Raw genomic sequence first — 21,631 nt, 5'->3', positions numbered from 1 at the left:
TTTCACCCATAAAGAAGCCAGTTTGTGAACTGAGACCACATCAAAGCATAGCAAGGGGGGACAATAGGGAGATTTGCTTCAAAAATACACTCCTGATCCAAACTAAGCTATTAATATAGATGCACCCAGGGAAGTCCAGAAAAATGCTTAATTACAGAGCTAAGTCGTCAGACATGTTAGACAAATGAACTTCCTTCTGATGTCTGCTTCAAATGAGCCCTTTTCTGACACAACACTATACACCCTGGAGTCTGGAGACTGCTCCTGCTAACCTTTGCTGCAAACAGTACCCAGAAGAAAAAGAAAAGCAATTGCATTTCAACACAGTATGGAGCATCACAGCTAGTTCCAATCCTCCCTGGCAGCCAGCAGCAGTAGAGATGAGAGTCCCCGCACCTCTTCCTCACTGGAGAACAATCCTCCATCAATGAGTGTCTCCAATTAAGCAGGTTTACACCAGTGGCGTGGTGCAAAGCAGCCCTGCAGCACTAAGGTAATCTGGCCCACTACATTTGTTTGAATGCTTTCAACAGATAAATTAAAATGAAATGGGTCTTTTCGGATGTCACTGAATGGGCAAGCTGCAAAATAAATGGAGCTTCACATATGCTTTTGTAACACGTAACAACTGTGACTGTCAGCACAAGATCCTTTTCACTGTCAATTCACCACGCATTCTGCAAGACCTTGGGGCCTACAATTATTACATTTCCTTTCTTGTAAATACAGTTTCCACTTAGTTTGGTGGAATAAAAGGTAGACAAAAGGTGGTAGGAGTTGCTATATTTTCTGATTAAGGTTATCTGTTAGTATAAATCCACACACTGCATATGAGGTATTCTTCAGGAACAACCTCACCTTTCTATCAGGGTACTAGTTCAAGAAAATGTAATAGCATTATTCATGTCAAATTAATTGCTGAACATATCTTCATATTTCTGATTAAATTAAAATGAAGATCATCTTTATTTTAGGGATACTTAAATGAAATAAAAGGGGAAAATAGCTGACTGGAAAAGGCAGTCTGCTCTTGAAACTCAATGGAAATGAAATAAAACTGTAGGGCACAAAAAGGAAATTGGGCTCTCTGTCCATTCAAAAATAAATGATAAAAGTACCTGTAGGAGAGTAAAGTAAATATCAGTTCATGAAAATAGATGTGAACTGAACTTCCAGTTCATTTGTCATGGCTTACTCCTTTAAGCCAAGCAATGGAGACCTGCTAGAATTGGTAGTGGTGGTATTTTCTAACTGATAGAACAGGAAAACAGAGGTTTAATTAGCCATGATTACAATAGTCTGCTGATTTGTCCCATCTATTTCCTTTTAAGTGACAAACCAACAAACGTCCTGGCAAGGGAACTGAAGCAAGTCTGCAGCCTAATTTCAAAAGGAGCTTGGTATGTTATAAAACAAACTGATCCTCCATCAGATCTGTCTGAAATAAATATTTCTGAAGCAGAATTAACTCCTTGATGCCTAAATGGCACCTTGAAGCTTCAGTCTGTTGTGATAAAAGATGACTCAGCCTACCTGTGCAAACACACCGCTTTTTTTTTTTTTTGAATCTTAATCATGAGATGTAAAGGTAAGTCCGCATTTTGACCAACATTTTTAAGAGGGACAATGTACACTCCTTTTGGTCCAATGGAAACCACCCCATACACCTGCACACAGACCAGTATGGTTTATATGATATTATCTTTTAAAACCTTTGGTTAGAATCGCCTTTTTAAAAATCAAGAACGACATAATTTTGTCCCTTCTTCTCTGCAGGATATGGAAAAAACCTCAAATTTGCTATTCCTCAAAAACTTGTACTTTTCTGTAGCAGGGACCATGAAGCTCCTCTCTGCAGAATGTTCACAGGTTCTAAGGGAAGAGCAGCTTTATTACAGAGCCCAACCTCTACCCCCAAATGAGAATCACTGATAAAAACAGCGGAACATTAATCTTGTTAACTAAAACTGATGTGAAAACACTTGCAAAATGCACCAGCTAAACAGATCTGATATGAAAATATGGCTAGAGATCCATATTTTACTTACTTCGATGTACCCTTGGAACTTGTGCTACCCTTTAGCTGGTTAGAAACAGGATCTGAATCAGGTGCTGTGCAACTGAATTCCGTCTCCAGTTCTTTCTTGTTCAATGCTGTTTGAGCAGCGCTGGCTTCTGAGCCCAGCACAGGCAGAGATTTTGATTCTGATGTGGCCAGAATTCCAGTGGGACCTAAAATCCAAAGAAAGTTTAGCACTTCTGTTATCCAAGTTGACTGGCCTGGAAACGACACGTAAGCACAACAGAATTCAAGTTAACTGCAAAAATCAAAATGGGATTTTAAAGAACAGCATCCAGTGCAGGGAAAGCATCAAAATACCATATTTGCAGCTTTTGTTCTGTGCTCCAAAGTTAACCCCTCTTTGTACTGTAAGCAGGGCCTGCTATGTTTAGACAGTCATGCAGGCAGTCACCTTGCAACGGGAGATGGTAAGTCCTGCTGCCAACACAGCCCAACGGAGTCATAGCTTTACCGTGCTCTCCTAGCTTGAAGTGCAGCTAGAGTGAGGGCCAACCCACCTACAAAAAAGTCTGTTTTAACACTAACGAGTAATTAGTGAACTGTATCTACAAAGTCCAAGCTAACCCTTACAGTGACATTAAAACCAGCCAGGTCTGCATGGGCTCTGGCACAGACTTAATGCTTGCACAGCCTGTAGGACAGGCTAACCAAGTAGGACATCAATCGTTTCTTAAAGATGATGACAGTGAAGCATAGCTTAAAAACTACAGATCCGTGCTCTGCAGAGGAGGCTAATTCAAAACGGCATTCACATGCCCTCATTTCTTGAGTTGCCATTACTTTCAAGAGTACTTTGACAGGAGACTGAGACTAATGACTCTAATAGCAACGTCTTAACTCCAGTCAGGACGCAGGTATATGTGTGCATGGATGTGTGTGCAAAAAAATCCTGACAGGGGCATCTCTTGGAGAAAACAGGGATGCAAAAGGGACAGGGGTGAATGGGCAAGAGTCAGTGTAGAAGTAGGCAGGGTTCTACCTACTGGCTGAAACGGCAAGGGTCTGGGAGGCACCGCAACGCTTTAAGAGGCTCTTAATGCAGGGATAGGATGAGGACTACGAAGGAATCTAGCCACTTACTGCCACTGTCCTGGTCAGTTGTCACTTTTCGGCGTCGCAGAACTCGTTCTAGCTCTGTTTCGCTGCTGTCTGTTTCAAGGGATTTTAAGCTTCGGGAACTAGTAGATTTGTTAAGTGTTTCCTACAGCAAGAAATAGGCATGAAAAGCACTCTGAGTACATTATGCCCTGCCAAACATCCCATACGCACAAAGCAGATTAGCAGCAGTATATGAGAACGTTTTAAACTGCAGGAAAACAACGGCAGTTCTAGATCAGTGCGCAAAGCTTTCCCTCTTGTTTCACAGAAAGCCTCTGGGGTCTGATTCGTCACTCCTCCCCTTACCTGGATTTCCCTGTGTCTGGACTAGCCATATTTACCTTCCTTAGAGAGTTGATATTAAGCTTAACACAGATGCTCTGGATCACTAACAAACTCTGATGTTTGCAAGGATCCTCCAACTTCCTTCTCTTAAAATTTAAAGGATCTTAAAACACTGTTAGAGCAATATCACAGTCATAATTAACCTGTACGAGCAAAAAGGCACATTTCACTGTTCTTGCGTGTTTTACGTTGTGGTGTGCTCCTGTGTTGCACCCAGGTGTGCACACAGATGTGAAGAAGTCAGTACGTACTAGCTGCAACTGCAGCAGGTTACTGTAGTCTATAATCTAGCTGATCTGGCATATACTTGAGTCTATTTCCACATACTTCATGCTCACTTTCTCGTGCTCACAGGATCACACCGCTGGTTAAAATGGTGTTCTATGCATACAAAATACAAAGCCGTTACTGCCCTACCCCAACTGATGGGAGTTCACTGCCTCCTGGTTCAGTATCAAGTTGCCTGTAAAATTTCCCAAAATGTTTATAATGTAGCTGAAAACATGGGACCCATGTTCTATTTCTGTCTCCCTCTGAGTCTTGCCATCATTGGGAGTCCCCAGGAAGCCTGTTTATTCAGCCTTTGCATGTGTGTCAGACTCACACAGCATTTCTCCACAGCATGAATAACATATTCTTAACATCTTTTGTTGACAAGCACGTAACTGAGTAGGAATGGCAAATGACAAAAGGAAGTTACATCTCAAGCCACAAAAGCAGTGCTTCTTTCAGGATTCCAGGAAAATCACTTTCTCAACCCCCCTCACTAAGTTAAAAAATTTTCTTTGGCGAGTATTTGAAATTTAACTGAGCAGATATGTTATTAATAAGTAATATTCTTCAGATCTGTATAAATGATGTATGTATATAAAAGCAACATGAGTAACTGAGCCACTCTAACTCTGCAATTTACAGAATATAAATGTGCTTTGTTTATAACAATTATATGGAGGTCTACATGAAATGTATAATTAGCATAGTAACAACAAACAGGAATGTTTACTCCATCACCTCCCACCCCCATGTTTGTTGTCTGACTGCGCATAATGACTGGTCTCAAGAACAGGCTGGAATTGGATTTTATATAGCCTGTCTTATACTGCAAATATCCTGAAGGGCTCAAAAGCAACAAGCTAGATACAGAACTACAGTGACTTTCTGCTCCTTCTGAAACTGGTGTCCCAGGAGAGAGCAGGAGCTCAAATCAGTTACACTGAGAACCCTATCTACTGCACTGTTTGTGCAGTTCAGGGGCTTTACTTTGGACTAGATACATTCAGATCCCTCTTTCTGAGCGTCCCCATTTGTGAGTACTTTGAAGGTTTCCAAAGGACCTATTGCAGGTGTAGCCCATCCCATCCCCTGTAAGGGCAGGAATATACAATCCTGGAGAAGAATTAACGGGTTAGCTTTCTCCAAAACACATTTTGTTGGCAAGACCAAAACCATTCAGTGAATAGGACCAACGCAGCAAGCGGAAGTGAACAGGATTCACTCCAAAGTTGCTCTACAGCTTCAAACCAAAATGTTAATGCAGAACTTTCAAACACCCAGCTATTTTGCACAGAAGGTCCTGTCAGCTGTGTGAAGTAAAAAATGATACATAAATGACGAGTTTTCTTACCAGAATCCCTTTCAGTTCTTTCATTGCACTTTCAGAGGGTTTTGGTGTTTCTGGCTGTAAGCAATCATAACACATGCAAGTTAAAAAACCCCCCGCGTATTTACTAATCTGGCCCAGCTGAAACAGACCATGACAGATTTTGTGCATGAGGACAGGCATCATACAGGGTCTGCTGCATAGGTATGCAGTTGTATTATGTTTCTCTGGTCTCTTCTCTCATTGGCACACAGCTAACATTTAATCTATTTTCTTATGCAGATAGAGGGAAGAGTCTTAGCTCAAAAATTAACACTATAAACCACAGCCTATACATTAAGAAAGATTAATAGGGTACTATTTCAAGCTTTTATGAAGACAGTAAACAATATTTGACAGTAGGCATATTCACGTATTAGTGCTGAGTGTCACCTAAAAGGAGGAAATAGTGCTAAGTACAGCAGACTTCTTGACCATTCAACTTACACTACTAGTTATACTCTCAGTGCTTTTTGTTTCCCAGTGGCTATCTGTTTACCAGATGTTTGCTTTCATTTTCAAAGAAACTGGGTATTTGTGTACTGTTTGCTTCATTTTTTTTTCTGTTCTTCGGCTATATGTTCTGCTGCTCTATTTCATTTGATTCAAAACCAAGCAAAGCAAAAGAGAAAACCAAAGCAAATATATTCTTTTGAATGTGTTATGGAAAGTCTGATTTATTTTCAATATAAGTTTCTGTACTTGGTTAATAATAATTACTCTCCCGTTTACTCCAACCTTTGTTTTAGGTCTGCTTGACTGGTTGACTGGTCTCAGATGAACTCCCTTTTTAATTCTGTCCATCATTTCTTCAACAGCTTGTCTCTTCAGATCCGTAACTTCTTCACCTGTTCCAAAATCAGAGAGCTTATCCCATTACAGACATGAACTACAGAAAAATAGCCCAATGAAGAAACCTGTATGTTAAACATGTAACCTCCTAAATAACTTGCTTGTCATACAGACTGTTAGTATATTAAAGCATGTAACCTCCTAAATAGCTTGCTTGTCATATACAGCCTGTTGCCATAGTTACAAATTTAGTTTTAATCACAAAATGGCATTTACAGATACAGTACACTTAGTTATACTACCTATGGTAGTTCTTCATGCCTGTATGAGCAAGGCATATTGCTCAGATACAATCCAAATCCATGCTTTTTGCTCAGCTTTATTAAAAATGTAAATGACGTGCATAAATATACAGGCTTATTCTCCTCCCTACAAGCAGGCTGTTCACAGGGTCTTTCTTACAGGACCACTGTCTTACCCTTACTTTCCCCCACTGCAAAGAGGCACTTTACCTCACCCTAAGTATTACATCTAGAAGGTATTCCTATTTTCTACACGGCAGCAGAAATCAACAGTTTTTTCCTCTATTTATCTAGAATTCTGGTTTCTGCATTGAGGGCTACTAGGGATACTTGCTATCAGCTAAACTGTCACAATCTGTGCGAGGATGCAGTGACAGTTTACACATGTTGAGGATCCAGCTGCGGACTTCTCAGATGTCAAAGAGCAGCGCCTGCCCCAGTTTAGAAGAGCAATGCTCCCGGAAAATGCAAAACTCCTATAACTGTTTGGAGTTGCAAAAGCTAAATGCTATAGACTGAAGCACCAAGGAGTGAAAAATAAGCCCCAGTTCCAACATATCTGTTTACTATGGTTCAATAGAAATTTCCACAGCTTCGTTAACACGGAACAAGTTAACTGCTCCCCACGGTGAGGCCTACATCTAGCCCATTACAGGACTACAAAAACGTGTCTCCTATTTCAGGCAGGTTTAAGAACCTTCCTGAAATGATACACTGACATCTCAGACCAAACTAAAACCACGCATTTAAAGAACATGGCATTGAGTTAAAGGACAAAATTTAAACACCATGAAAGAAAATGGCTGCTTTCCAAGAGATGCAGTATCAGGACCGCAAAATATTCAGATGAAACTGGGAGCTGTGTGATGAAGCTAAACGATATCTAATAACTGATGAGTGTTTTGGATAATGTAACAAAAGACACAATATGCCATACAAAAAAGGGGAAAAAAAGACTACTTAAAGCAAAAACATGGAGAAATATGGTGGACGCTATTCAAAGCTGTTATGTAGTGCCTTATAAAACAGGAATTTTAAATAGACTTGCAGTTTCTGTATTGTAAGCTGATTTAATGTCAGGCTTTAATTTCACAAACAGGCTGTTTCAAGTATAAAAGATTAATTGGTGGTATGCGATAGAAATCACTCATTCTGAGTCCTTACCAAGGGTCAAAACAAGCCTCAAGTTGGATATAATAACTAGATCAAGAAAGAACTTGTCTCTTTTTTATCTTTTTTATTTTAAGAACAGCTCAACTATTAAGAGAAGAAGCAATTTATGTGTGATTGAAGAAAGGTCAGAACTGTTAAAAGTTTTCTAATAAATAATAAAAGAATGGGGTGTAGAGAACTCATAGTAAATTTCATAGTATTCCCTGCAATCACTGTAACAGTCTCAATAAAAAGGTGTAATCAAAACATCTAAGATGCTTGGAGATAAAGAAACTTCACAAATGAAGGCAGCATAATTGAACGTGAAAAATAAGATTGACTCTTCATCACAGATCTAGGTACAAGGTCATTTCTGTAATTATTTTACCCACACCAACAACCTTATTTCTCTCAGACTGGTAACCAGTTGCCAAAGGGCAACACCCCAAGGGACCTGCCAAAATCACTCCATTCCTCAGTTCCACATCTAAAAAATGGGACAGGTAGTACTTCCCTTTCTCCCACTTTCTGCCTGTTGGTCCCCTTTAACAATCCAGCCATGCTTGCATACAGTTACAGTCTGCTAAAATACATATTTGGAAAAAACTAAACTGGCTGCTGATCACCAGCTCAGTTGTGGGGCACCAACAGCAAAAAGGACTTGGCAAATTTTCTTGGAATCTTGAGGAAGTTTGCAATACCAAAGCTACAATGCCAAAGATATCACTTGGGATCTCTGAGCACGTATACCTGGGCTGCAATCATATTTCTAGACTGCAAGGTAGATGAATACACTGGGGACATGGACAGTGGTACAACTTTATGCATGAAAACCTGTACCCACAGTTCATTTTCACTAGCAGTATTGCAGTACATAGAGAATAATCCACATATTTTAAAAAACATGAGCCATACCTGACTCCTGCTGAGGAGGTTTCTCCTTCTTGCTCACATTGGTGTTGGAGTGAGATCTCTTACGAATCATTGACATGAGAGACCTTTCAGGAAAATGAAACTGCAGATTGTCATTCTGTCCTCTACTACACACGGGCAGAAGGAACTCTGAACATGACACACAAACAGCTTGCTTACTACCTGATTAAACAGCTACTTAGAAAAGGCTCATGTAACAATTCTCAAATGCAGACATATGCAGTGAATTATCCCCCACAATGCCTTCCCTCAAAATACAGAAGATAATTTTTTAAATTTCTTTCTAACAGACGTTAAGCACAAACCAAAACACTTCAACTTTGAGTATTAAAAGATAGTACCTCATTGTGACGCATGACAAATCAAAGCTACCCTGGCATAATAAAAGGAAGGAACAGCTGCTGATATCAAAGTAAAGTATTATTCTTCAGAGGACACTTAAATATGGTGATCAGTATCTCCTCACCAACTCCAAGATTTCTGTTTGTAATCTTCTTAGTGTTAAATAGTTATCATTAACTATAATCAAAACATAAAAGTCCAGGCAAGGAAATGATTCATCTTAAAGCCCATGTATAGTCACTAACACATATCTAATGTGTCAGTGGGGCCTATCAGTCTTTACTGAGCATTGGTCATGATGGAGAAGGAGAGTGACCTCACTGAGATAAGGGGTCAGAACCCAGTACCAGAAAAAAGCTGCATTCAGTGTCTAGCTTTTAAAACAACCTTTACACACATGAACCTCACAGTGCTTGAAAAAATACTCTGATTTAGCTACTACAGGGCTTAAAATGTGTCAGCTATCTTGATTATTAAAAGACCCACACTTAAAAATATAAAAAAACACAAATTAATTCATACTACATATCAGTAAGAAAGGAGCAGACAAGCCAAAAGAGTTAACGGAGGTAAAAGGAGGAAATGACCAAACACTGTTGTTCAGAAAATATTTTGTTTTGAATTTTTAAAAACTGTGCAACACACACAAAGGCATGAATTCTCCCTAATAATCACCAGGACTTCCATATTTAACTCAGTAGCTAACAAGACTCCTGAATGCAATTTCTAATGCAGCAGGTTGGAAAGTGTCACCGAAGTCCCTCTTTTACTTTTTTTTTTTTTTTTTTTTTTTTAAAGAGAGGAAGATGTTCAAAAACAAGTGCTTGCACAAGGCTGGAAGAGCTCCTGGATTTTCAACACGTCTGGAAAATTAAGTTTCCAAAACAAATTGGGACTGTTAGGGCAGGAAAGTGGATGTGAACTTCTGTCTCCCTAGGCCAGCAGTGCACTGGAGTAGGTATTTTATTTCAAGCATCTAAGTAGCCCCAACATGAATTTTAGCTGAGTTCCTGAAACTACCTGAGCACAACTTAGGGCTCCACTAATTTGGCTCTAATGACTGATACATCATATTGGTAATCCTCTTTTAAGGTGCTTTGAAAAATGCAGGCTTGATTTTGATAATTTCACCAAAACTGCTCAATGACAGGGCTATTTTCTTTTTAAATTATGAAAGCAATTGTGGGAACTCAACGGAGTCAGCATTTTCATCACCGGCATCTGACAGGAAGGGACGCACAGTAATCCAACACATCCTTTGCTTCAAAGGGGTATTCTTAGCAGCAGATTCAGACAAGCGTTTCTCAAGTTTATAATTATAGCTATCAGGTGAATTGAAAAAAATAATCTCCTAAATTTAGAGGAGACAGGTATCCCTCCCCCACCAAAGTCACAGTCTAGACAATTCATTAGGCTTGGGAAGGGAGACACTGTTCAAAATTGGTCAGGGTGGTGGTCTGTCACCTGCTGGGGCAGAGTGTCCTGTTGGTAGGAAGGAAGGAACGAAGCCCAGGATAAGTACAGAAAACCTTTTTTCTTTAAAGACACTTTTCCTGCTTGAATGCAAGCTCATGCAACGCATTCTGCTTCAGCAAAGAAGCAGAATGCATTAATGCTGTGACTCTTGATTTAAGCACTTACCGTATCGGGTTAGGAGGAGGAGGAGGAGGAAGAGGAGGAGGTGGTGGTGGTGGAGGAGGTGGTGGAGGATTTTCTGACTGGTGTACTCGTTTTTGAAGTTCATCAACTATGCAAGAAAATAAAATAAACTAGAGTGAGTTCTCTGTCTCTCACATCTACTGGAGCTCTACAAAGTATTCTGCTGGTTTAAGTAAAAAAGGCTGCTAATTAACTGGAAAACAAACACGACTAATCCACTCAATTGCTAGGAACTCCTATTTTTTGGCAACATTTTTCACCAAGAACAGTGTTCTAGATGCACAGGATTCCCATTAACCTAGTTATCTACAACCTAGTTTACTTTTGGAATTAAAATGACACTTTCCCTCATTTTGAATTCTTCAGAATGATAGGGCAGGGAAAAATGCATCACATTCACCTTGAAGTCTAGTTCATTCTCAAATGCAAACTCAAGTAAATGAAGATGAGAGAAAAAAAACAATTTTAGTTTCTGGTCTTATACCTTTATCTTGCTGATGGTGTTTTTTTCTCCCCCCCACAAAAAAGCCAAAACTAGGGGAAGAAATTCTTTTTCTCCTGTTGTTATGTTAGATCCCTGTCTAAACAAACGTGGGTACTACTCACTTTTCTGCACTTGAAATGTTGCCAAATGCAATTAACTGGGGAAGGTCAGGCACAGAGGAAAAGATGTCTTAAATTTCTTCTAGTTACAAAAATTCTTAGAAATTGATTGTGCATACAGCAAGAATTTAGACAGAATTACAGAATATGATTTCCAAAGTGGATATGGTTCTTCAGGTCTTGTGATGATGGATGCATATATTACATTCTACTTCAAATTAAAATTACAAATTTAATTTTTTAAAATTTAAACCTTTAATTTTTACATTTAAAGTAAAAAGAAAAAATAAAATCAGTTACTTTAAACTCCAAATATAATTTTTACATTGATAAATTAATTTTAAAGGACAAGCGTCTGGAAGGAAAGGATCTGCTTTGAAATTTAGATCTTTTCTAAAGCAGCTGAGAAGAACTCATATGGCCTGTCCACACAAATTTTTAAGGCTGGACAATGTAAAATTCAAACACCAAACAATTCTTCTAAGACAGCTAACAAGCTTAGAGGTAATCCTGCTGTTAAGGATTTGTTTCAGAAAGGCATGGCTACTCACTGAGTCTTAAATAAGGATAGGGACTTTGGCCTCCTTTGATCAGGGCTCAAATTCTTTCCTGACCAGGTATCATACATAAAACTAAGCACCTGCTTAAGTCTTGATCTGAACAAGGACTCAAAGTAAAGGCACATGCAAATACTTAACCAACGACAATCTCATGCTCGTTATAGCAACGCCACACAAAACAGGGGCCCTTTTTAAAAGCACTGCATCACAAATTTCCTCATTCAATAGGTATGATGCTGCAAGCAGGCCAGGCACTACACTCATAGGAATAACTGTAGGAATAGCCGAATTGCAATAGCTGCTCCTTTCAAAATATTCTGTGAATCATTTTTATTCATATTTCTGGGGCTTTAGTTTAAATCTTGAAGAAATGCATAAATAGTAGCTAGAAAGACCATTTCCTTCTTCTCAGTCACTGTACATAGAATAAAATGTTTGACTACAAGTACAAGGATTTAAATGAATAACCCTCACAGATACGAGCTATAAAAGTCTACTGAATTTGTTTAGCTAACTCCCTTTGCAGGGCTCTGAATGCAGTATTTACCCTTTAAATATCAGCAAGAAGAGAAAAAAAGAATAGAACTCCAAACCCCTTCACATCACTGGAAACTGTCTTCTCACATTTCAGTATGAAGGGCTAGATCATTCCTTCCATCTCACTGGTGCCTTCTGTCACAAGACTATTAAAAGCTTGGGTAGCTTGATAATTTCGGGATGTTTTTGTATAGTGCATATAATGCGCAGACTCCATTTCTGCAGATAAATCATCCTTCATCTTTGCCAAAGAATGACTACAGTTATCCAATTTTACTTTTTTTAAAAACTAGGAAAGAGGATACATTTAAACTAATACATTTGCACTGAATATGAAGCACTCTCTCTTTAACATAGAAATACATCCAGATATACATATCCACACGTAAGACTCAGTGCAATCTAACAACAGTATTTTATACCTTACAGAAATTTTAAAAGGTTATTCTTCCAAGTACATTGTAGACATACCTGTTCTGTGGCTAAAAACAGCTACTGAACTTAGTCTTGTTAAGCACAGGTTTGGATCTCAGTTACGTAACAGCTGTCAAATATAACATGTATAATTCTAGATGCGCACCACTCAGACAGCAAGGTGTACTTCTAAACTGAAATTCAGTACATGATTTTACCTGAATGCTTTAGGTCTCTAGCCTTTTCTTCAGAGCTGTGACACTTAAGCTCTAGTTCCTTTTTATCTTCTTCCAAAAGTTCTAGCTGCTGTTTAAGACGACTAATTTCCTTATGTAGTGCTTGATTTTCTAGCTGCTCTTCCAATTCTTTGACCTGCAGTCGGCAAACAACAGCATTCATTACAATAAAAGGTATTTTCTGTCCTTCACTTTGATGAATAACCCATCAGGCATGGTAATTCCTGAAAATATGATGTTAGTGTAACAGCGATCTACAATTTCCACAGAGAGGATAGATTTTTTTCAGTGACAGCTAGACAGATCTTTCTGAGAGATGTTAGAATCTTCTATTCTCATCCTAACTTTTTTCCCCCTTGGAAAACACCTTTAGCCCAAAAGTACCTACGCTATAAGTGTTTTCATCGAGTTTTTGTTGCTTCATTTGAAGAAGCTCCATTTCAGAACATTTCTTCATCTGAAGCACAAGAACATTAACATTCTTGTTCTCTTAATGACTGCTTCCACTGATAGTTTGTTATTTAAATTCTCTTGTCATAACTCACACAGTTATGTCAGTGGGTGAATTATGGAACATCAGGTTGAGAAGCAGCATTCAGGTATACAGTAACAATCACTTCGAAACCCCTTTAAATATATGCAATTTGGTCTAGTCTTGAAGAAACCAAAAATCAGAAGTCTTCTATAAACTGGCAATTATTCTCCTAAAATATTCGTTCAAAGGCATGAGAGATTACATACAGTCTTAGTGTCGCTGTATTCACAAAAGCACAGAAACTGTGTACCTCTTCCTAACACTAACATATTAACAAGAGTTATAAAAATAGATCTCACATCTAAGAGGAAACTCACTTTCATGCTCTCAGTGAAGCAATGGAGATTTCTCACAGTTAAAGATTGATCTATTCATCCTATTTCAAAAATTGTATTTGTTTAGATCCTATCACTTTTGATCCTCCTGCACCACTTTGCAGCACTTACTTAGCTTTTCCCTGCTCCAGTATGTCTGGCTCTTCCATGTATTTCTTTAGCAAGAGACCAGACTACAGGTATGAACTACTGCCTACCTCTTGCCTCTAGTCTTTTTAGCTTATCCTAAAGGATCAGCCTTTATACTCCTCGAGGTCCAAAACATTCTTCTTCATGTAATGGAACTTCATTTAACACTTATAATTAAACTCGGGCTTTACAGGCATCCAAAACAAAATACTTACTTAAACCAGAGACTTCATCCTGAAGGTTTTGCACTCATGTCTTACCAGTGACCCAGAAGAAGGGGATCACAATCTTCTCTGAAGCTTAGTTTTTAGACTATAAACACTTCTGAGGAGACAAGATCTTAAATAACTCTGAACGTAGCAAATACAAGACAACTCGTATCACTCATTAAGTTCAGGAAGTTTTCAAAAACCTCCGCATGAAGTAAAAAGGATTTTTGTTTCACCTTTTGTTGATGTTGAAGCCTCTCTTCTTCTAATGTATGAGTCAGCTTAGCATTTTCATCCAAAGCTTTCAAAAGCTGTTGATCAGGAGCAGAATTTTGCAGAAGCAGCTGACTTTGCCTTTTCATCTTGTTCTGTTCAATAAACATCTGTCAAAACAAAAAACACCCCCAACAAAAACAACGGTTACAGAAAGACTAATGCTACCCTAGAAGAAAAGGGCAATTGGAAACAAAATGAAGAAACTAACATGGTGTGAATATCAGGAGAGAGGTTACAAGGAAGGGGAAAGGAAGTTTAAGAGTAAAATTTACAAGAGCTAAGCTCACGCTGAAAGGAACCAGATATGTGTTGAAAGAACAACCAGCTGCTACACCTAAATTACCTGCATGCCAGCAGCATTCAGATTTGAAAGCATCTCTACATTTTCCTAGAAAATGTGAACAATTTGATCCCTATTCTGGGAGCTCTGGAGAGATTAAAAGAGCACAGGGTTGAGAAAAAAAAAGTCTAAGAAGTCACAATCTCCTCAAACACACCTGCACGCTCTGGCATAAAGCACCTTTATCTGAGGGTTACGTGGATATGTGAATGATGGAGTGTCCTTTGAAAATGAATTGCAGCCCATGTTTGTGCAATCAGTGTATGCACTTGCCCCGGGGAAAGGCATATCGGTGCAATTTCAGCCTTTTACTTCTGATGTTTATATTCTTTCCTCTTCCCCAGTTTTTTTTAAGTATGGAAAGTGGATAAATTAAAAAAAAATCTAACGGTCTACAGATATGACATTGATATAAATGATACAAGTGTCACATATATCTCTAGGCTTCACCTAAGAGGTGCTGTCAGCCTGTGCTGTGCCTTAGGTGACAGGATCTGCTCCTTTGAGTCCATTTAGGAATTTTGAGGGGAAAAAAAAAATGCTTCCTGCCAATAAAATTCCTCAAGGAATTTATTCCCTATCCTGCTGTGCTTTACAGGTAGAGGGGTGCCCCGGAGGCGACAGGGGCTTCCACCCTGGAACTCAGCTGTCTCCATTTTTACAGGAGAAATAGGGACTGGGTCAGGTTATGATTTCAGACGCAGAGGTCAGCAAAGCAAGCTGCCAGGAAATAACAGCCTGAGAACAGAGATACTCCCTCAGACTGCTCAAACACTGCTCCATAGCACAGAAAGAGCAAGATGTTTTAAGAACAAAATTTTAGATACATAAAAGCTCCATGAGATCTTGTCAGCTTCCTATACTATTCCATGAGCCAAAATTGCAGGTACTACATGCTCTCAAATGGTTTCTTTCCATCCAGAGCCAATATTGCGGTGTGTGGGTTTTTTTTTTTTCCTAACTACAATTAGATTTTGAAGAAACACCAGCTGACTCAGGTCTGCAGGAAGCATTCTACCCACCATTCGGCGTGGACGCTTCAAGGGAGTTTTCTTAGAAAGCGACTCTCTGTCTGCACAAACGGAAAGAGAAGCCTGCTGACCGTGCTGAACCTTTATTCACAGCGCAGCCTGCGTGACTCTGCGTACAAAGAAGAGTCGACCGATGCGGCCTTAATACTAATAAAACCAATAACGAACACTTCATTGGGCAAAGCTGTGCCATGAGGCAGGTAATAAAGAACTGGAAGGATCTGATGAAGAGGAAACAATGAATACAGGCTCCAATGCCATACTTTGTTATAAAACAAATAAAAAAAACACGTCTCCGGTAAGCGACAGGCCACTGCGTGGTACGGTTCACAGAAGCACAACAACGATAACCACCGCGACCGCCGGGAACAGCTGCAGCCGCTTCTTCTGCGGAGCAGAGGAAGAGTTTGCCTTCTTCCTGTCTGTCCTACGCAGTGAAAACGGGGTGGTCTGCCTCATGTTTACTGTAGGAGAAGACCGAGTACACAGGCAGTTACCACCGAGTGGTGACCGTGCTGCAAGCCCGCGTCCTAGTGTTTTGAACAGCAAAGTACTCACTGGAAGCAGACGTGGGGCAGAGAGCACCACAATGCGGTTGCATGCGGGTGCGAGGTGGCCGCACAGCTGCTTCCTGCTCGCTGTACCCACTGCATATCCTCCCGTTGTTGAGTTGCACCCACGTTATCTAATGTAAATTTGCTACATGTAGCAAATCATTCTGGACAACGCTAGAATCGTAGACAGGTACTCAAGAAAACTTTGTAGGCTGTTTTCAACTGAAATGTGTGCTTGGCATCAGTTTCCCATCCCAAAATGCAGCCGCTGAAATCGATTACGTTTGCATTATCTTATACTAGTAGAGCAAGAACAATTCAAAGGCAACAGAAGTTCAGAACCAAAGCCAGCCACCCATCCCAAGCTGTGAAGGTTTGCCTTTGTATTGCAACTCATCCATTTGTTTAATATTTTATCTTCTTTTAAAAAAAAAAAAGAAAACAGCATCTTTGAAGAATTATGCTTTAGAAAGACCTCTAAATCACTGGTAAAGAACCCCTCAGCACTGTATAAAAGCCTGCTACCCTCCTGTTGTGTGACAGAAACAACATCTCTTTAGAAGCCGTCTTTGTGTAAACATAGCAGTTTATCTACTGTGAACCTTCAAAGCAAAGTGAAAACTCGGCTTTTGGTTTTTTGGGATTCTGAAAAATTGTTTGAAGTCATAATTTCAGATTTTTTGTTCCCTGTGTTTCTCTCCAAAAGAGCAGAGAGCTGTTTCAGCCTCAGGGAGCAGAAACCCACTGCTTCCTTCTCCTTCTCTCCTTCCGTATCTGGTTCCTTCTGAAAAATGATATAGTATCAAAACAAATCAAGTATCATGACTGCAGCATATACTTCACCAAATGTAGCAAATCCATATTCACTTTGTTTCATGCTTTCTTAGGAGAATATGAACATTTTTCTCTTAAAGAGCTAGATGAAAACCTTCTCATTCAAAGTTTCCGCAAGATGTCCTGCGCTGTCTATTAGCTTTATAAATTGCTTTCATGACATGGCAAATATGTTTTTGCTTACAATAAGCGTGAAAGTCTTCACCACCACAAAAAACCTTTACTGTCTATAACTTAAGTCTGCAATCAGACATATGAGAATCATATAGAATTTTTTCTTACACATCTAGTTGAAGCACCATTACACCCTATACTGACAGGACAACACCAGACAAGACAGTCACGAGAGATAAAAGTAGAGAGAGATAGTGGTGAACAGACTGCACGTTCTTGAGAGGTTGCTCTGTGTTTCACATGGGAGGAAAAAGATACTTAGAAATTAATTCTAATTTTAAATTAAAACAATCAGTTAATTCTTCAGCAGGGTAGAAACTTAGCTGCCTGCACAAACTCTAAATATTAATTAAAATGACTGCTGAAAGGGCAAAATAGCTCCTAACAGGATTATTTGGACTAGGTGGAATTAAACCAATTGATAGATTAGTTCTGACTTTACCACCTGCTAGACAATTATCTGCAGAATATCCCAATCAATGCTAGAAACATAAGCCAATGCTTGAGGAATCTACTGAAACCACGACTGCAACTAAAGGCAGATCACAAAGGACAATAGTTTGCTTATACCTTTAACCTTAATTTAAAAAATCTCCCAAGTGCTGTGCACAGCAGCTAAGTATCTTTCCCTCTTGAGTTTACAAATGGAAGCTCTGAAGCGCAAAAAATCTGGGACTTGGCCACGTTCCATCATGGCGTTTGCACAAGAACTGAGGTAAGGGGGGAGGGAAGGGGGTGAAATACTGAAAATAAAAGTTTTTCCCTTGACCTCAGTGGGGCCACACCTCATTCTCAGACCCCTGCTCCAACCATTACCCTACAGAGCATTCACTGCAGCTGTTTTTTGTTTACACCAGAGTTGAAAAAGGAATTCTTCCTCATTAAAAAAGTTAGAAAGCAACTCTGTTAGTGTCAAACCCTGGGAACTCTGATCCTCATTCAAGTAACATTCAGGGTACAACTGGATGCTTTCCAACTAACTCTTCTCAAAATGAGGTCAAAGGAAATGCTTAAATATCCATACGTTGCTACACTTTCCATCTATAAATTGTTTGCGTACTTGCTATGTGGGCTAACTTATTTTTCTTAGCTGAAGTTTGAAGGGAGAATAATGTTTCAATACAGAAGAACTGTGCTAATAAGGTAATTATTGGCCCCATAAAGCAAAATAAAAATCACTGGCAAACAAAACTCCGCTATAAACGAAATAACAGGCACATATCACAGTAGAGTCCCGCTTCAGAAGTCTCAAATATAAAAGAGGACAGGACTTCAGTCAAGCTATCTTTTGACTCTGATTTCAAATCTGCGGCAGCACTGCTCCATCCACTCCACATCCTAGTGAGGAATCAACAAGTTATCTTTATGTAGTGGTAACACATCCATTTACATTGGTCACAATTTAGAGGAGAAGCTATCTTTCATAATATGAGCACTTTGAAGCCTTTCCACAATGCCTATGGTCTTACAGAATTTAGATGCCATCTAATATATTTAGAAATAGATCATATCCCACATGAAAGAAGGAAACTTCTTCACTTTTTTCCTTAACAGACTAAGCGCCTGAAGCAAAAAAAAACTAATAAGTAGTTTCCTAGAGCACACAGTTGTTACCATTTCACAAGTCTGTTCTTGGGAGAAAGCTTGATGAAATAGATTAGTCTTGTGTCATGCTTCCAAAGTGGTAACATTCAGGCTTAGGAGAATTCAAGTACTAACCACTTATCATGTCTCTTTAATTATTATTTGCAGTTCAGCCAGCTGGACTGCTAATTAATTAACTTCAGATACCAGTTTCTGTCAAACTATCCTTGGCAATGCACAGAGTGTAGTACTTGCAGTACAGCGCTGCTCCATGAGTGCTTCCCGGATTTGCAGTATCTGCTCATAGATGTAGCATGTTAATGCAAAAGTCCTCACGAATTAATGCAAAAGGTCACAAATACATCTAATGAATTCTTTGGGAGCTCATGTCTAACACAAGTCAATGAGATTACCAAATCCATTGCACAAAATCTCACGTGTACCACAGACCTCTGTAAGAATGAGGACGTAATTCTCCCTAGGTGTTACAAAATGATGGTCACCTTCTATCTTTCAACACCGGAAGAGTCAATCCTGGGTTAAGTAACATGTCAGCTAAGCACTGCAACGGGTCTCATAAGGAATAGAGGCATTTTGAAGTAAATAAGTTAAATGCAAACATGTTATTGTGCAATAGCTATTTAAAAACCATATACATCAATACAGTATGCTCTGGAACGCGTCCATAAATACTGGAAATCAGAGGGAGAGACAAGCAAAAAGATAGACAATGCACATTACTGACTCACTTCGTGTTTTAATCGATTTAGATCAGGATTACCTTGAACGTAGCCATTTGATCTTTCAAACTGCAAGCTATTTCACAGATACATAAACACTTGGGATGCCCCTCACTTGTTCCAAGTTGTGTTTTGGAAAAAGCCTATGCTATTCTCAGAAGTGAGAGGAACCCTAATAAATCTGTACGGTAGTTTGACATTGCGTTTCTATTTACCTGAGATACAGGGAAAAGAAAACAGCAGCCCAACACTAACTTTGGGAGCACACTGCCTCTTCTCAGTGAGGTTTCCAAAGTAACTTTAGGTGCAGAAGCTGTCCCCACGCCAGCACACACGACAGTAATAAACAGTTCACTTTACAAAATATTGTTGCAAGGCAGGATATATGCTTAATAAACCATTTATGCTAGATTATTTTATTAAACTCCTGGGATTTTTACATTACTAAAACTTTCAATTTGCATCTCTCCCTGTGTCCCACCCCTTTTGGCTTGCTTCGGTAGTATCTATTGTATTTTACTCATCTTTGTGGAAGAGCGCTTTTCAGCGCTAGCCTCTATATTACTGCAGTGGCCTTCAAGATACTCTCTACCTTCCTTTGTTTTCTTATGAACTGCTCCACAAAGAGCCGAGAGATCTTAAAGTCTCTCTTAAAACATGACACTAGAATTCTAGTTAAGCTTGCCAAGATTCCTGTGTTAACAACCCTGTTTTGTTCAGGTAGGTACAGATTTTTCCATGCTCCCGCCCCTTACACACTGTATTTATTTAGTTCTTTTATGCAGATTCCTGTACTTTTCACAATGGATTGTGACTCACTTCAAATTCTCTTTCTTTCTCCTTCCCCCTCTCCACACCACAGCTGACAATATTTACTCAGTTTCTTTAGAACCTCTAAGGAGCATGAATTCTAATGTTTGAAGTTAGATCATTTTTGATTAATTAAATATATATTATGGTGGTGCCAGCAGCATGACTATAATTAAAGCTGTATTGGATTTTTTTTTAATCAAAAGCTCTGATTTTCAAGTGTTCTCTCACTCTTATGGGTACTTGCTCCCTTCCTCTCCCTTACTCCTTGTCTCTTCTCTCCCCCATCTGTGTTCACGTATACACATGTGCTCACCCCCCCCACCATTATCTCTCACACCTGCACTTGCTCACATTCTGCAGCAAATTCTCATCTCGTATCAGAAGCAGAAGATGCAAAGATCATCGCTTTGAAATACAGCCTGTGCCAGCCACTCATATGATCTCCCATTAAAGCTGCAATGCAACCCCAAGAGGGCAACCTAAAAGATGAAGCCATGCTATGGAGAAAGTGGTCAATCTCCATACATTGGCCAACTCCCCAAGTCAAGGGAAGCTTCATATACCTGGGTCCCTTAAAAAAGAGTGTGTCCACCACCAGACACACTCCTCCACATACAATGAGTCTGTATTTCAGTGAGCTAAGACACATATCTAGGCTATTTGAGATGTCACAAACATATACAAATATAATACAAAAACATAATACAAAAATACTGAAATATGCTATGAAACACATGGTGTTGCCCTTTACTCAAAGCAGTTCCCTCTCTCCACATTGCACAGCTCATTACAGTGAACTGGTGCAGCTCCTGAAAAACTTAAAAGTAAAAAAACAGCAGGATTTTGTTTTTTAAAGAAACATTTTATAGGAACAGAGAAAACATATGGCTGATGAAAGAAAGAATACCAGAGTACTGTCACAATTACAAGCAGCAGAAAATCATAGCACATCTTCAGCATAATCCAAACAGCCCCTATAAGAACATCCTAGCATCTCCAGCTCTTAAATCATGGCCTCAGCCTTGTAATATGATCGGTGCAAGGGGACTCTCATGCCCACACAGATCCTCATCTGAGCATAAAGCTTTGCTGGCACAGATACAGTTGTGGTTTTTGGTCTGTGTATCTTATGCCTCAGATCACTAAAGAGACACCAGCAGTGTGAAACCAGGCCAACAATAACAGGTTTTTAAAGTAATCTGATGTGCTACCAGTTCCTCAAACACATCTGAGAAGTGGCTTTGCAGTTATATGCTCCTGTGCTTTAAAAACATTTCCAAAAATATTTCTAAAGAGCAAGGCACAAAGGGAAGAGAAGAGAGTACATACAGGAAAGACTAATGTAGGCCTGAAGCTCGCTGTTGTGACTGCCTCCATTTTGG

At 39.4% G+C, this 21,631-nt stretch overlaps 1 protein-coding gene across 5 annotated transcripts in view; it reads right to left on the bottom strand.

The window, feature by feature from the left end:
- Window positions 1–21,631, bottom strand: part of SHTN1 (shootin 1) — a 67,187-nt gene that overhangs the window by 8,220 nt on the left and 37,336 nt on the right. For all 5 annotated transcript variants that reach the window (XM_068951621.1, XM_068951625.1, XM_068951623.1 and 2 more), the window contains 8 exons: window positions 14,140–14,286; window positions 12,678–12,831; window positions 10,328–10,433; window positions 8,327–8,409; window positions 5,904–6,013; window positions 5,151–5,204; window positions 3,164–3,284; window positions 2,049–2,232 (listed from right to left, as the gene is read on the bottom strand). In XM_068951621.1, the coding sequence (XP_068807722.1) occupies window positions 2,049–2,232; window positions 3,164–3,284; window positions 5,151–5,204; window positions 5,904–6,013; window positions 8,327–8,409; window positions 10,328–10,433; window positions 12,678–12,831; window positions 14,140–14,286 (959 nt within the window). The remainder of the gene's footprint in view (window positions 1–2,048; window positions 2,233–3,163; window positions 3,285–5,150; window positions 5,205–5,903; window positions 6,014–8,326; window positions 8,410–10,327; window positions 10,434–12,677; window positions 12,832–14,139; window positions 14,287–21,631) is intronic.

Source organism: Struthio camelus, chromosome 7 (genome assembly GCF_040807025.1).
Source record: "Struthio camelus isolate bStrCam1 chromosome 7, bStrCam1.hap1, whole genome shotgun sequence".
Classification (NCBI taxonomy): domain Eukaryota; kingdom Metazoa; phylum Chordata; class Aves; order Struthioniformes; family Struthionidae; genus Struthio; species Struthio camelus.
Note: the sequence above shows the minus strand (reverse complement) of the source record. Positions and strands in the feature narration are given on the sequence as shown.